Source organism: Maylandia zebra, linkage group LG8, assembly GCF_041146795.1.
Source record: "Maylandia zebra isolate NMK-2024a linkage group LG8, Mzebra_GT3a, whole genome shotgun sequence".
NCBI lineage: Eukaryota > Metazoa > Chordata > Actinopteri > Cichliformes > Cichlidae > Maylandia > Maylandia zebra.
This window is the reverse complement of record NC_135174.1, coordinates 27,749,469-27,766,644: the sequence shown is the minus strand read 5'-3', so window position 1 is coordinate 27,766,644 and position 17,176 is coordinate 27,749,469. Positions and strand designations below refer to the sequence as shown.

At 40.8% G+C, this 17,176-nt stretch overlaps 2 protein-coding genes across 3 annotated transcripts; both read right to left on the bottom strand.

Annotated features, from left to right (window-relative positions):
- Positions 1 to 6: 6 nt before the first annotated feature.
- Positions 7 to 5,563, bottom strand: tvp23b (trans-golgi network vesicle protein 23 homolog B (S. cerevisiae)). Of its 2 annotated transcripts, none has more exon segments than NM_001281887.1 (7): positions 7 to 539; positions 630 to 758; positions 1,967 to 2,092; positions 2,263 to 2,352; positions 3,687 to 3,831; positions 4,297 to 4,373; positions 5,482 to 5,563. In NM_001281887.1, coding segments are annotated over 7 exon segments (603 nt in total). In that variant the 5' UTR covers positions 5,491 to 5,563; the 3' UTR covers positions 7 to 512.
- Positions 5,564 to 6,827: 1,264 nt separating this feature from the next.
- trim16 (tripartite motif containing 16) lies at positions 6,828 to 16,668 on the bottom strand. Its single transcript, XM_004565954.5, has 7 exons — positions 16,544 to 16,668; positions 14,498 to 15,312; positions 11,541 to 11,636; positions 10,960 to 11,193; positions 10,089 to 10,260; positions 9,686 to 9,781; positions 6,828 to 7,678 (listed from the first exon to the last, which is right to left on the bottom strand). The coding sequence occupies exons 2-7, from the start codon at positions 15,191 to 15,193 to the stop codon at positions 7,080 to 7,082; spliced, it is 1,893 nt and encodes a 630-aa protein (XP_004566011.1). The 5' UTR covers positions 15,194 to 15,312; positions 16,544 to 16,668; the 3' UTR covers positions 6,828 to 7,079.
- Positions 16,669 to 17,176: the final 508 nt, after the last annotated feature.

The window sequence follows — 17,176 nt, the reverse complement described above, 5'->3', positions numbered from 1 at the left end:
ACCCAGTTCGGAAAAACGTTACAAATGTATTTGCACAAAAGAAGATGCTTCACACAGTTTGTTCACTTACATATTTACAAATCTCCTGTTACACTTTACACACTTTCATACAAACCAAAATGTCTGTACGACATCTCTCAAAGGTTCTTTAATTACTGTTAATTTATAAAGTTATTAGAGACAATGAAATCTAACTAAAAGAAGAAATCTGAAGGAGCTGTGAGACTACGACACAAACTACAGTCACTCCGACTTGTCAGCCGTTTTACACTCATGCAGTTCTCGGTAATCAGAGGATTTATTGCTGGACCTCAGGTAGTGAAAACACACCTCTGACCTCTGTGTGGAAGATAAAGACAACTCTACTGAGTCATTTAAAGAAAGCACATAATTAAAAACTGCCCTTTCCAGTTCTGAGAACGCTTTCCTGCCCATGTCCACTGAGAAAAAGAAGGTTTATATATCAGAGCATTGAGAATAATGCAGATGTGTTAACGCCGCAGAGCTGCACTCTACGATTCCTCTTCCTTAGACAGCGTCTGAGGAGGAAAAACACAAAGGACTTCTTAGAAACAGGACAAATGCTTTTAATTAAAAGACTATTTATTGTGTGTTTTATTAAAACTCACCTGTTTGAGGAACTGTCGTCCAAAATAATTGGTAGCCATGTTCTTTAAGCTGGTCTTCCCTCCCACTTTGCACCTCACGTATCCGTATAGGTTGGCGCCTTGCAGCACGACGCCCATGATCACGACGGGCTGTGAGGAAGACGACAGTTTTCTGAAATAAACCCTGGTCATATTTCATATTCCCCTTATTATCAATAAATCCCACGAAAAGGCTGAAGGTGAACCACGTGTATCCTCTTCACTGCTTGTATGTTCCCAGAACACGTGAGAACATGCTGAATACACAATAAAGAGATGCACTGATCTTTTTAAGGGAGTAACTCACAGTCACAGGGAGTTTATGATTGCAGTTGTTGTCTGGGCCAACAGCTGGAACCATCTTTTTCTATGATGATTCCTTGCAAAGATTTTGATCTTAGTTTTCATTTTTTAAAAGTTATGACTTCTAAACTTAACTGGGACCTTACTGCATCAGGTCATGTGAACTTCAAACGAGCATATAGCCTCCAGGGAAAACACTGGGTGCATGTCTGACACATCACCTCATAACGGTTCAAATCACACTGTGAGCATTTCAGACATGAAGCATACAGGCTGAAGGAGTCCACTGTGTTCCTGTGTCTGACTCCCAAACAACAATCTCGAGGGATAAAACCTTTAGTTTAAAAGTGACGTTTCTCTTGGGGCCACTTGGAGGTGTCTCCCAAAGTGAGTCCGTCCACACAGACTCTCATCTTAAACTCCACAGAGAACGTTTTTACCCTCTACGGACCGTTTCTTCTTTCTTAGGTGGTTTTAGGTAACGTAGCTGCTAGCCATCTGCTAGCCAAAACCAAAACACTGAGGCTTCAAACTGTGAAGCCCAAAACCACAGGACGGCTATGCCCATCTTTCATATACAGTGTATATGCAAATAAAAGTCCCACAAAGGAGCCAATGAGTCTCATCGTCTGTGAGCTGCAAACTGATAGTGATAAGTGATTCTTTTTATAACAAATTTCCACAAACCAATTAAGTTAGCTTAAAACTTAAGAGATATTACTCAGAATTGCGTCCCCCCTCGTGCAGCAGGAAAACTTTGAAAGCAAGCTTGAGATGCAGGGTGAAAGCAGGGAAACACTGGCTCATGTTTACCAAGTAATTATTGTCTAATTTTACTTAAGAAAGCACCAAGAACTAATAGGGTTCAGTGGGCTTAGAGCTGAGAGACACAGCCAGGAGCTAGGTTTTATTTTCTCAGTGCTGTGAGAAAAATAAAGGTGTAACTGAGTTTTAATGGGATTTGTTGATAATAAGAAAAACAGCATTTGTCCAATCACTAAAATCTAACAACTTACCATCCATTTAATCCTGAATGAAAACAGGGTGCTAAAGACAAAGATGACCCAGAGGACGGGGCAAACAATCAGTCCGAGCCAGAATATCCTGGACTCTGAATCTGATGCTTGCTGCTTCCCTGTACCCTGAAGAAGAAGGAAACAGGATATCTCAGTTAGACATCTGCGAACACGATAAGACCCGTTGACAGTAAACATCTGGACGAAGCAACCTGACACAGAGCAACAGGTCAGGGTCATGTTTAGCCAAAGCCCCGTGTCGGAGCCGGAGCAGATTCAGCAGAGATGCATCTCACCTTCCTCGACTCAAACACCCAGTGGCTTCGTCCATCGTCATCCACCTGATTCCACCACCGCAGACCAACCATCAACCTCCCAGTGATGTTCTGCAGATGGAGAGATTTATGGCTTTGTTACGGAGATTCTGGCAAATCTTATTCACAAGGTGCTGGATCCGAGTACCGTTTCCTAGGTTTAATTATTTACACAAGTCTTTGTGTAACAGTGTAACTCTGGAAACCGAGTCCAGTTGCACATCTGACTTACAGAGGAAAACCAGAGCTATTATCCAAGGAGATTCTACAGCAGATTTAAGCAAGACTAACAAAAAAAAAAAAAGGCACTCGATGAGCCAATCGATCGCCCGAACAGAAAAAACATCAACCCTGGCCGGCACATGTACGCACTAAAGGGTCACAACAGCTTCAGCTGTGTGGTAAAAAGCACCACATACTTGATACTGCAGAAAAGATCTTTTATCAGATCTAGCTCCTGATTTTCTACATGCACTTTTTCTATTCCAGTAAAAGTTTAAATGCTGCTTTCAACTGCCCCCTTGCCCCAAGGCGTCACCACAGCACATAGCGCCGCACACTTGATTTGGCAGTTTCCCACCAGATGATTTCCATTTAACCCCAAAAAGGATTTGCGTCTCCAGCTGGAATCGTACCAGCAACCTGCCAAGCAAGTGCGCTAACCACTATACCAGTGACCACTGAAATTAATCCCAGAGCTCTTCAGTCATTCATTTCTGTTGGTAAGGGATTCAGATTCATTCCAAGGAGGCAGTTTTGTTGTGAGATTTGCTTTTAGAAGGACTAGTTTATGTGGACTTCACTACCATGAGGCTATTTAAACCGATTCAACGTGAACATCATCAGCACACAATAACACATCCACAAGAACCAGTGAATGACAAACGTCCAGAAAGCAGAGGTCTTTAAATCTCACCGCAGGTAGTGAAGCTACAGTGATCAAACACAGAAAACAGCACATTACAAATGTCAGACTGGCCTGTAAACTCTGCCTCAACTCATCATGATTATGACTGGATGCCTGCAGTACCGGCTGTAGAATATCCGGTCTCCAAGGCTCCGAACTGTCTGTCAAAAAACACGATGGTTGAATCTGTGACCAAAACCTTCACCGTGTTTTTCTCACGACTGCTCATCATCTCATCCGAGCACCAACAATTCATTCAAAACTAATAATCAATAACCAAAAAGTGAGAACAGTTGGCAAGCTTTTAGGACGATTTCCAATCTTGCTTTTAAGCTCCTGATAAAACTTTTATCTCATCTGGTCCACTCTTCCTCTGAGTTCTGCCTTTAAGAAATGCACAACAAAAAGCAAAAAAGCCCCACCAAGATCATTAATTATAATCAATACAACAACTCCTTCCATCACTACAGTGGAGATATTAAAGTGATAAGAGAAACACCTTTACTGTCCAGAAGTCACATGAGAGCAGAAGGATTATTGTGACCATGCAGGCGATGAAGCTCCCGCCGATGAGCTCAGCGAGCAGGTACACGATGATGGCAATGACTCTGAAGAAGAGGTGGAAGAAGGCCGCTACCGGATGCCTGGTGACACATTTAACTAATTTAATATGACATGGAGTATCCACACAGATCAATAACCAATATTGTGTCATATTAATAACAATTATAATCATTATTATTAATAAGAACAAATAATAATAACAACATTTAAAAAATCTTTTTGTTTTTTTGCTCAGTGTAAAACTTAAACATAGGTCTCTGACAACAGCAAAAGTCATTGTAAAATATCGTCTCTAATAGTCAACTAGCCCACATCAGATGATAGTGATAACTTAGCAGACAGATCAGTGAAGTCCTTGTAAAAGTGTGAAAACATACCAAACAAACCCCACAAACCATTAGCCATTATTATCTTGATATCAAGTAGTGACTTGCACAACAAACAGCAAAAGCTTTTCCTTGAAATGTAAATAAATCATTTAATGAAGTATAAACTATCTTCTCTGCAGAGAAAATGTTAAATCCTTCAGCGATCTGCAAACGTACTTAACGCCTGACTTCTTCGACCTTTTCCCTGCGTCATCCTCGGCATCAAACAGAGACACGTCTTCATCGTTGGTATCCTGAGGGATCAATAAGAAAGAGGCTTAAACCTCAACATAAAACAATGTGAAAAAAAGCATCGTCTCTCTGTGGTCAGGGATCATCAGAGGAGTAAGATTGATAACAGTCTGTTTGAAACAGAAATCTGGAGGTTTCGTAATACTAATACACAATTCTGTAACAGGTTGTTTCTGAGCTTTTAACATCATAAATAAATACTCCAAGTCCTCACAGTACAACTTCATATGCCTCCAAACACACTCCTGTTGTTGGGGTAATAGTTTTTTTATTCCTATATTATCAAGAGATTCAGTTTACTAACTTAAATGGCAAAATAAATCTTCAAATGCTGACACTTAACAAGTTAGAACCAACAAGAGTACCAAGAAAATAAACAAACAGTTGTTATTATTATTGAAAACGTGCCATTTCTTCATTATTGTTGCACTCTAACAGCTGTCAGCTCAAACACAGAGCAGGCCTAACACTAAGATCTTATTAAGCTTGTGAAATTGTTTTGAAATGTTAGCAGGATAACTTCAAGTGAATTTGACCTGTAAACTGGAAAAACCAAATACTTACCAGCTGCTTAAAGAACAGCAGCTGATAATATAGATTGGAGTGAGGTCACTTTAGCTTCTCTGCGCCAGGAGACAGTTTAAAACTCACACTTTTGTTTGCTCGGATTATAAACAGCACAAACATTGCCACGTTAGCAGGATGTAGCTTCATTTCACGTTTTGTCACCTTGTTTGCTGATGTTTGTTCAGGCTGATGCTAACTTTAGCAATCGTTAGCTGACACCGCAACACAACAGATGCCCTCAAGCGTAAATTTGCCGTATACAGGTTTAAAGCGAACATTCTGATCGTGGGTTTTTTTCGAGTAGAAAACTTCATCGTTTGATCCGTTTTAAAAACATCATTTTAACGGTAGCTGAGCAGAAATGTTAGCGTCTTAACTACTTAGCAATATTAGCACCACAGATGTCCAACCGAGCTGGGAAACATTCTTCAGCTTCATTAAATAATTTTACTGACGGTTAATGCTTAAACAATCTCACGTTAGCTGTTAACCACATTAAGACATTATTTTTAAAAAATAGGAAATAAAAGTGCTCTTACTTACGGCTAGCATCTTGAAACTTGGTCAGGCTCTTCCTGCTTACATGCTCAGTTACACGTCACTATAGTCAGGTGACCAAAACGCGCCACGTCACTGAAGTCCACGCGGTTCCTCGATAAAAAAAAAAAAGTGTTTGACGTAATATTTTATTTTTGAAAACAACATTTTTTGTATCATAAAATGATTACCATACATAACATTAAATATATATTTAATAAAAATAATAATAAAATTATGAGTATAAAAATCTTTATACTCATAATTTGCAATAATGTGTTTTTTTGCATTCTATTTTTTTGTTTTATTCCAATTTCTTTTCTTTTTTTTAATGTGTTAATTGATTCATTAAATTATGTACTCGTTGTATACTATTACTCAGAAATGACAGGTATAGAAATATTATGTTCATAGTGTCGTATATATAGGTTAATCCATCCAATTCAGGGTTGCAGGGCAGGGGAGGGGGTACACCCCAAAAAGGTCTCCAGGGATCCTGACATAAAAAGACAGTCAATCACACTCACATTCGCACCTATGGCTAATTTAGAATCGGCAGTCATCCAAACATCTGCATGTCTTTGTACTATGGGAGGAAGCCAGAGTACCTGAGAGAACTGACAAGTGGAGAACATGCAAGCTGCTGCACATAGATAGGCTTGGATTCAAAGCCCAGACCTTCTTGCTGTGAGATTAGGTACAGAATAATCATCAAAGATATTTTAAGTGTACTGATTTTTTTTTTTTAATCCTAGCTTTGGTAATTTAACAGCACATATGGTTCACATGGATGAAAGACGCCTCTGAGCACAGAGGCACAAACTACAAACCATGCATGTAATGCTTTGTCTCTCCACCTGTGTACATGTCTGATATTTTGTCTCCGTTTGTGACTCTTCCTGCTCATGTTGCATCTCTTTATTTCTTTAATGTACATATGCAGGGTTTTTTTTTTTTTTTTTTGTCAATGTCTGCATTTGTTTTGCAGCTTTTGTTCACTTTTACATCAGTGAAGAAATGTGCCTTTTTCTCCCTAAGTGACCAAAGCTTGGTGCAGTCATTTTTCTTTTTCACCAGCAAATCTCGAGGTTGATTTACTTGAACAAACCACCACAGTGTGGCCTCTGCTCTACTGAGAGATACAACAAGGAAGCTTTCCAAAAAGTATTAAACAAGGCTAAGGAATAACCCATGTCTGGAAAAGCTAAAACAAAAATTTTGAATCCTAAATGATCCACTTAGTTTTTGAAATCATATTTATGTGTGCCACAGAAATGTACATTAGCAAATGTTTAAAGGATGCTGTTGATTTGATGACGTAGAGTGTTTCAAACTGTCAAGAAAACCAGGCATTTGTTTTGCAAATGCAGATACGCCTTTTTATTTGCATACAGAAAATATAGAACATTTTCAGTAACAGTAGTCCCAAAGACACACCGGTGAAGAGCATCAACATGACGTGATCCCAAATGAGAAACAGATTATTAGTTTTGCAACAAAAATAAATCTCCTGTAAACAAGTTGTAACATTTCAAGAGTTCATCTCTTATTTTCCAGAATCAGTACAATACTCTCCTATACTTAAGTTCTCCAAGAAAAGCGGTTTATGAAGCGATATCTTCTGTTGTAGGTGAGGTGGGAGGAGACGGGGTTTTCAGAGGTAAAGGTTCCCCAGGCGCCACCAAGAGAACATTGTTCTCTTTCTTGGGCAGCCAGACCGCCGGGTACAAAGGCTCCAGGAACTCCGTCTGGTACTTGTGGATGAGCGTCATGGTCTCACCCACCCCGTAGAATGCCAGTAGGCCTTGCGTGTAGTCCACATAAACCCCAATATGACTAAACATCTCCACATTTAGGGGAGTTTCCACATCACAGTGCCAGGTGGAGAAGTTACGGCCATTCCACTGAAGGCACCAGGAGAAGCTGTTCCCCGTGATGCAGCTGTTGCTCTCATTGCCCTTGCGGTCGATGCTCTTGTACGTGAGGCCAACATGAGTGCTTTCACCTTGGATGTCTGCCTCAAAGTAGTGCCGGCCCATGTAGAAGCTCTCCACAGCCAGAACCTGACGGCAGTTCTCAAAGCGCTCGGGCACATCGGGGTAAGGATGCTGCCAGGGCGAGGTGTTTGTCACCTTTTTGTTATCCTCCGTTAGGCGGAGGAACTTATGAGCCGTTGCAGGATCAAAACTCACTTGGGCAGCATCTGCAAAGGATTGTTGAACATGTCAGTTTACTTATGTTACGCAACAAGACAGGCAGGAAAGCAAATAGCTGTAGTCCCAAAGATTACAGGGTAAACACAGATACTTCAAAACTACACTACAATATGGCTGTTGTGCTATATTAAGTAGTTTTGTGTTAGCTAATTTATAGTTTATGTTTCAGTAGACTCACTGTAGATTTACAAAGTTGTGACACCATGAGTGCAATGGGTACCTGGTTGGGATGCTGGGAAACCATGAGGAAAACATAATGCAATGATCAGGTGAAAACCAAACTTCGAGTAGATTTCCATAAAATGATACTGCATTATGTTTACTGGCTTGTCCTTATTTTCTGCCATATGCATACTACTATAATGGTGGATGTCAGTCAGTGCATTAATGTAATTCCGTAATTCCCATGAGGGAAATTAAAAAGTTGCAATCCTGCCCTGAACACTCAGTTTCACACAGTTCTCTTTTATTTCTACTCTTGGCTCTGTATTATGTCAGTGGAGGGGAATACCCTGAATATGGTCATCTCATTTACACAACTCTAGCTGTGCCCACAGAAGCTCCGCTCATGTTGTTGGTCTATTTGGTCTTTTGAACAGTACATTTGTTTTGATAGCTTGGTCGGCATTATCAGCAAAAAGCCAGACTCGTTCTCGGTGGGTGCTGTTCTATGTTCCTACTGCCTGCTGTGGTCACAAGCTCTGAGTAGTGACAGAGAGAATGAGATCGTGGGTAAAACCTGTGGAAATGAGGGACTTGGTCATTTTGGGAGGCATTCAGAGTAAAGTCCCTATTTCTCTACATCCACAGGAACCACTTGAAAGTGGTTGGGGATCGCTCAGGATGCCTTCTGAACAAGGCCCGACAGCGTCTCTACCACCTCAGATGCTTGAGAGACTTCCGACTGCCCTCCAAGGTGCTCAGGAACTTTTACTCCTGCACCATAGAGAGCATCCTGACGGGAAACATCTCAACCTGGTTCGGGAACAGCACCATGCAGGACAGACGAGCTCTACAGAGGGTTGTGCGGTCAGCTGAGCGCACCATCCGCTCCGAGCTCCCTGACCTGCACTCAATCTACAGCAGGCGGTGCTGGACCAAGGCCAGGAAGATCGTGAAGGACCTCAGCCATCCCAACAACAGACTGTTCTCTCTGCTGAGGTCAGGAAAGCGATTCCGCTCCCTGAAGACCAACACAGAGAGACTGAGGAGGAGCTTCTTCCCGCAGGCGATACGGTCTCTCAATCACACCACCACACAGTACTGACCCACACATATGGTTCTTACACACACACTGGACATTCTGGACATTTGTTTACACTAGTGGCCACTGCACAACTACACTGCGTGGTCATCAAATCAAATCACTTTATCACAAGTCACTTAAATAAATCACTTTTAAGCATATTTGCACTGCACAAGACACTTAAATATGTGGACTGCACAACCCTGGACATTACATTTCTTTCATTACCATTTATTAGTTGTACAGCTGCTCTTATTGTTCTATATTTCTTCATATACACAATATATTTTCTATATTGTGTATTGTGTATTTTGTTGTACAGTTATTTTATTTTTAACTTTAATTTTTATATTTTATTTTATTCTTTCCAAGTTAAATTTACCCTTCATTTTAATTTTCATATTTATTTCCTATCCTAGTCATAGTCTTTTATTTTAGGTCACGAGCAGTTGTCTAAGCATTTCACTGCATATCGTACTGTGTATGACTGTGTATGAGACAAATAAAATTTGAATTTGATTTGAACTCCTAGGTAAGCATGCCCGGGCATTTCCTACTGGAGGGAGAACCTGGGGTAGACCCAGGACACTGTGCTTGTGGTCTTCATGAAATTTGCATCCTTGCCAAAACCCCATATTCATTATAGTTTTAAAATAAAAGACAGACTATAAGCACATCCAAGGTTGTTTTTTTGGTTCTGGAAGCATATTGTTTGCTACTCGCAGTTCTTAACTACAGAAATACTTACACTTTAGAAAGTCCGCCCGTGTCACCGGATCTGGAAGAGACTTGATGTGTTTTGCTGCAACAATAGCCTTTACTGTTGTCTTTATTCCCACTTTGTCTGCAAAAAAAGAAGACATATTTTAGTGTCTCATAAGACAACATGTTTAGATTTCTCTTCATGAATTTTGTTTTTATTATGCACAAAAACGTTCTCCAGGGCAACAGGTATGTGCTGTCGTTTCATTTCTTATGGTGGCATATTAATGACTAGCAAAGCAGTTTCATCATGAATCATACATTCTGCTCTTGCTCAAGCACAGCTAAAAATTCTTTACAAGACTGAACATGCCCCGGCAGCTACACAACTCTCTGGATCTCTGTGCTCTTGCTGCTGCTATGTAGTTGCTTCCTGCTCACTTTCTTACCGCTTTTGCACGTTTCTTTGACTTTGCCTATGTATGAAGACACCAGCAAGGCACAGAGCTCCTGCGTGGAGTCAACAATCACACGGCTGAAGTGATTCAGACAGTCCATCAAGCCGATGTAGACACCAGGCAGGGAGATATCAGTGGCTTCTTTTTTCCACTCTGCGTATTCCTAGAAAACAAACACGGTGGCATTCAGGAATGAAAACTGAGGCATTTCTGCTGCCTTTAGGCACGAATGACTTCCTGTCTCGTTGAGAAATACAGCAAATGGTAAAGGAAAAGGAAAAGGCAGACAGTGGAAGCATTTCATCATTCGCAAAAGATTTTTATATATATATATATATATATATATATATATATATATACATACATACACACACACTTAAATAAATTTGAATTTTAACTGAGATGCCTGTTAAACAACAATATAGTTAATTCATAGACTTCATAAAGACTGTCTCACAAGTGCAGTTGTATGTGTCCAGTTGGAGGGGCCGAATATAATGCGAGTAAGCAAAATAGTGTATAAGTAGTGTACACGATGTGTTTTTAGTTGTCTTTATGAAGTTTTCTTCCTCTCTGATACACCTGTCCCTCAGTCAGGTGTACAAAGATTTTGTACTATAAGTTTAACTCATAAACTTTTAATTTGAATTTCCAACAGTTCCATTAACATTGTTGCTGTTATCATTAGGTGAAAGGTGATATTCAAAAAGCCCAACTTGTTTCCTTTCACCTTGACATGAAAAGTAGGTTGAATCAAAACAAGCTCTGCTACCTTGAAACAAGCCTAAGGACAGATTTCTACAGCTTTTCTTCCATAAGCGGGACAAAGACTAGTTATGACACTGCTGTTTTGAATTTGTACCTGCAGGAAATCCACATCATTTTTGTTCTTGGAAATCTTCTCCATCTGCACCTGAGTCTTCTTCAGATCTGTGCACCTCTGCTCCAGGTGAACCCGAATGCCCTCGGCTTGCTGCAGTGCCTGCTTCTCCTCACCCTCCAAGATCTCCGTCACCTCCTTCTTGGCTCGCTCCACCACCGCTTGCAGCTCCTCAAACTGGCTCTCGATCACTGCTCGTACATCCTTCACAGATTGCTGTAAAATACTGCCTTTAGTTTCTCTTAGTGTAAACAGAGTTCACATTCTGACATAATAACTTTTAATTACTTTAAAAGTTACAGTAAGTAACATGTAGGGAACCTGGCAGAGCCACATAACTGCAGACTCACTGCAGGAATTCTTCATTACTCATTACTACTACATGAAAAATATGGATTTCCTCTCACACCTCAGAGAAACCAGTTTGATTTGGGTGACTCTGAAATATCCAGGATTACAAACTGTTGAGTTCACAGGCCAGAAATAGCTGCAACCGACTCATTTTACTTAACTGTTGTGACTCTGTGTGACTCACAGTGAATCATTTCTAATGTTGTGTTTACCTCAATGGAGACTGTATTGAGCTGAAGTTTGTTGATGGCATTTTCTGCCGCCGTCATCGTCTTCATCATCTCATTCTGTTTCTCCCTCAGTTCGTTCTGTTAACAGAGCAAGAGTCAGTCAGCTTCCTCATAGAAAATATGTGTAGATGTTAATATCTAGATTGTTTCAGGGAAAACTTTTGCTCTCTGGTTCCTTTTATTCTGAAAGGGTCCGATATTTGACCCTAGGCTTGTATATCTGTGGTTTTCTGTCAAGTCAGGTCTAAATTGCTGAGGCAGATCCAGGCAACTCTGAAGCAGAGCAGCTATTCTGATATTAACTCCTACAATTGTAGGCCCAGCGGGAAGCGCTACAAGCGTCTCTCTGAGTCAGCATGCAAGTGCAGGTTTGAAATTAATTAAAAATATATATATTTAATTTACTGCCAGGACAGGGATGTCCTACTTCCTGACTCATTTTTATATCACTTCCTGAAACACGACACCAAGTTACAAGTGTTAGTTAATTATTGTGTCAGGCAGATGATACTTTGTGTTATTAATGCTATTGGCTTATCCAACCAATAGCATTATTGAAAATAATATTTTGGAGCTTTTATGCCTGTGCACCAGCTTACACACTGATAACACGTGTGCCCAAATTGTGATGTTACATTACAGGTGGAGGATCATTTCATTTCCTAGTCCATGTTGCATTACATTTTTGTCCTATATAATCAACTTGGAAATAGTTGTCTCCGTATCATAGTGGCTGTTTAATATTAAAACTAATTAAAATTGATTCACATCAAGGTTCAGAGTCCTCAGCTGAAGCTGTCCCTGCTAACTCCGTGTTCATTTTAAAATCCCCACTTCCAGCTTGTATTGTTTTACACATGTTTTCCTCTGCTGTGGTACTTCTACAATATTTTATATATTTGTTGTCTATTTTGTTTGTGAAAGAGATGTGAAAATTAATAAAGATCATTTATACTATCTATTAACATGACTGCTGAGCAGTCTTCACAAAATCAGATCCGTGACTGCCTCAAGAGATCATTAATAAGACTTTGATGTGTTATTTGTGACCAATTCAATGCTTTTGATTGTTTTCATTATTCCCTGACTACATCATGTCAAACATGACGAAACATTATTCTGATGAAGAAGTTAAGCAAAGGTGACCTTTTGTTTGGCACCATGACAAATATCTGTCGTTATTAAGCGAAAAACAATCTTTGGAAATACTTCCAGTGGTTTATGTTAGTCCCACTTTGATCCACACAATATTTGCTGAAAAGGTAGTTAAACATCTGAAGAGTCTTTTCTATAATCAGTAAACCCACAACTCCTACTGAGTTCTGTAAGACAAGAAAATGTTAAAAATGATTTCATTGAATCATTTCAAACAAAATAATGTTTTAATGCTTTTCTTGTGCTGTAAAAAGGGACTGTCCTGCTCTCCCACTCCAGGAGGGTGGACAGCGGGATCAACCTAAACAGAAGTGACTTACATAATAATTCTCTATTGTTCAAATGTGGAACGAAAGCTCTGAAAAGGAAGAGGAAGCATTCATCATACTGTGCTTTCTGTTTTTCTTCTGTCTGGTGTGTGTGCGTGTGTGTGTGCGTGTGTGTGTGTGCGTGTGTGTGTGCGCGTGTGTGTGTGATGACCTCCATGTTCTTTCGTTCAAAACTAAATACAGTGGAACCCCGGCTTACGAAGACCCCATTTAACGAAAAATTCAAGTTACAAAGGCACTTAACGGCAATATTTCTGCCCGTGGTACGGCAAAATGCCCGAGTAACGAAATAGATAAAATAGAAAATTAAAAAAAAATGAAATTAAATTCCATAATGTTATGTACATGTACACGTACGTACGTATGCATACATACGCATGCTTTCTTCAACCTCCGCCACCTCCTCCTCCACCAAGAACTTCGTCCTCAGCCAGCATCGCCTCACTCAAAAGGCGATGGAAAAAGGTGCTTCGAATTTTTGACTTACGAAAGACCTTCTGGAACAAATTAAATGCGTAAGTCGGGGTACCACTGTACTTAAAATCACATTTTGCAGGTCAGCAAATAAAGAATATTTGATCAGCGGTGGTGGGATTTCCGCCTACGCTCCTCCCACCAGTGTTTTCTCTGCAGTTCTAACAAAGAAGTCAAAGGTTTTGTAACGAGAGCGCTCTTCAAATAACTGGTTTTGATTTCAGGTCTGTGCAGGAATCTAAGCTGGAATGTTTGATGGCAGTCACAAAGAGAGATGGGCTTCAGATTTAACTACAAAGCCAAACGTGAGCAGATGACCTCCAGAGTGGACGCTGAAGTACTGTTAACTGGATGAAGCATTTAGAGGAACATTTGAGCTGTGCTGCTCCGACCTGCTGACTTAGACACTTTAGATTTAGTCTCCTCTTTAGTGCAGGGAAGCAATAATCTCCGATGTGATTTAAAGGATTATTTATGAGCTCAAATTCCTAATTAATGACACAACTGCTGTCACAGTCTTATTCCTTTGATAGTTAATCTTTTATTTACTCAACACTTTACTCGCCATCCACGCGACCTTTGCCACACATTCAGCAACGCTAAATATGAGATAAGAAATCCTGACATTAAATTCCTAGAATGGACTCATTTTAATTAATAGCGTCTCTCTTTGACAGTTTAGTTTAAACAAAACTCAGGTATTTATTAAAAATAAAAATAAATGCTGAAAATATGAGTGTTTAATTGCCTCATTCTATCTCCAAAAAGAAAGTGTCTCAGTTCAGAGTCCCCTAAAGCAATGAAAGCAGCTGATTCTCACATGCTGACATGCTGACATTAAAAGATTTAAGGCAGCAGGAACTCTTAAGGAGACCCAAAATAAAACTGAATATTTTCAGTTGGGAATTCAGCCTGAAAATTCATATCAGATGTGTTGAGGTCATTCAAAGGAATGTGCACACAGTACAGGGAAACACTTGCCTCGATCTGATTACGAGCGTCCACCACAGACACGGTGTTGTGCCCCTTGTGGTCCTCGTTCACGCAGTCCTGGCAGATGCAGCAGGAGTCGGTGGAGCAGAACAGGTCCAGGGGCCACTTGTGGCTCTCGCAGGTCCGCCTCTCGATGTCCCTGAGCGGGTCCACGAGCCGATGGTTTTGAAATTTTGGATTTTCCAGGTGAGGCCTGAGATGGGCCTCGCAGTACGACACCAAGCAGGTGAGGCAGGACTTGAGGGCCCTGCGGGGGCTTTCAATGCAAGAGTCACATACCACATCGTCGGGGCCCAAAGGTTCCTCCTTATCCTGGTCCTCTTTTGGTCCTTCTTCTGTCTGTGGTTCTGCTTCCTTTTTGTCCTCTTCAGGCTTCTTGGGGTCCTCGGACTGATTCAGGTCTTTTTGGATCTCGGTCTCCTCCGCTGTCGTTGACTCTTGACTCTGTTCCTCACTGTTTTTATTTACATGAGCGTCAGCTGTTCCATTCTGTTTGGGACTGCCAGGCTTGACGGGACACTGTGGACATCCTTTACTTTTGTCTCCGAGACAGGAACCGCATACGGAGTGACCACAAGCTGCCGGCTCCCCCTCGCTCAGTTTACCTGAGCAGACATGACACAGGTTCTGCTGCTGCTGCTGTTTGGGGAGAGGAGCTACTTCTACAGCTGCTGTATCTGCCATGTCTTCAGCTCTTCTTTGAGCGCCTGGCGTCACTTCCACTCTTTAAAGCTGTGTGGAAATAACTGGCTCAGCCACTTCTGTCAGCCAGCAGTATCTGATCGCAGTAGAGAAAGCCACACCTAGATGATGTGAGAGACGGTCAGGACTCATAGTTTCAGTCAGAACTCAACCCGCCCCTTCAGCACTCACATGCAAACAGATACACACCCACCTCCACGTCTTTAACACTGAAAGAGGGAGGAGGTGCAGGGTGGAGTCCACAATGCAAACCAGGTACAGAGGTGTAGGATTGCATCCTCCCACATGCGCTATGTTTGAATATGCACTGAAACTTACAAGTTCTGCTACCAGTAAGCAACAACTGACCTATCTACTGTCTTTATAGACACACTGATGAGGCCACTCACTGCTTTCCCGCCCTGCTCCAACAAAATTAAATTGAAAACTGGTCTGGATAAAACAGAGGTGATCACTGCTGCAGCCTTTTGCTTACTCACCCTCTTCCTCTTTCACTTTTCTGCAGATAAGCAAGAGGAAAAAGCAAATGCTGATAGGATCAGGTTTCAGCAGCGCCAAAAGCAGACGCTGCCACCCAGTGTCCATAATAATGCTTGGCAGGTACTGCTAATGTTGGTATCAATCCAATACCATGTACCCAGTAAATACAGGGCTGGTATAGCTGACACTGATACTTCTGACCTATAAACTTATGAGATGCACATCAGTGAATTCTGAACCCATTTTAATGAGCATTAAATCTCTGTGCTGAATGTAAACGTGCCAGTCCTAAAGCCTGGGTCAGCTTGTGTTGTTTAAATGTGCTTATTGTGTTGTAAATAAAGTAGACATGACAGGTTCAAGATATTGTTCCCAGCGTGAGTGTGAGGTATCATTTTTTTAATTAAAAAGTAATTATTATTTAACACAATGGATGATGGAAACACAGCACTGATCCCATCTCGACAGTATCGATATCACTAACAGCGCAGGTAACGATTGTAGTAATACTTTTGATCAATCCGCCGGTCAGGGTAATAGAAAGTTACGAAGTGAAGAGCAACAGACTGTAGAGGAAGTTCTACAAACACTCACAAACTGTTAGATTTGTTCCTTCTATCGAGAATAAATGTTGCTAAACTGCAGTTTCCTAAAGTTTGTGATGCTCGTTCCTGTTTTTCACACATGTTCGTAGACATGCGCACATGTGACCACATGTCCGGGCTTTGTCCGGGTTAAACAAACACCACCTGATCATAGTTCAAGGTAAAGGTGTAGGTGGTGTTTGAAAGCACCTTAGCTGTAACAGCAGCAGCCTTCGTGTCTGACGCTTTTTAAAGTCTTAAGATTTACCTTCAGTTAGGTTTATCGTTCCCAGGCTGAGGGGAGGTGACGGGATTCTCTTCTTACCGGGGGTTTTCTCCTCGGTAACCGATCAACAGGTGAGACAGCACCGCCTACTGACCAATCAAGTGTCCTGAAAACTGCGTCGTCACTCCCGGACACACACACACACACACACACACACACACACACACACACACACACACATATATATATATATATGTGTGTGTGTGTGTGTGTGTGTGTGTGTGTGTGTGTGTGTGTGTGTAGTAATTTCTATGAATCTTTTTTTTTACATTGTTTGTTAATTGTAGTTGTATTCATTGTGTATTTTGGTTTCATGTAAATGTATGTTCTAACTTTGTGTATTGTGAATGTAAGGCAAACAAGGGACAATAGGTGGAAATTCGCAATAGCTATAAACCTATGTGCAGTGCATCAGCCTCATGTTTCATATTTGGACTATGTTAAACTGCACTGTCCCTTTTAAATAAAGGATTATTATTATAACCCATCAGATTCTCCTGTGTCTCAGTGACAGTGCTGTGATATTAACATGATATTTATCGAAAAGCCTGTCCAAGAAAACAGTTTGGCATTCACAATTGTTTTTAATTAAATGAAATGGCATGTAAAGAAAAC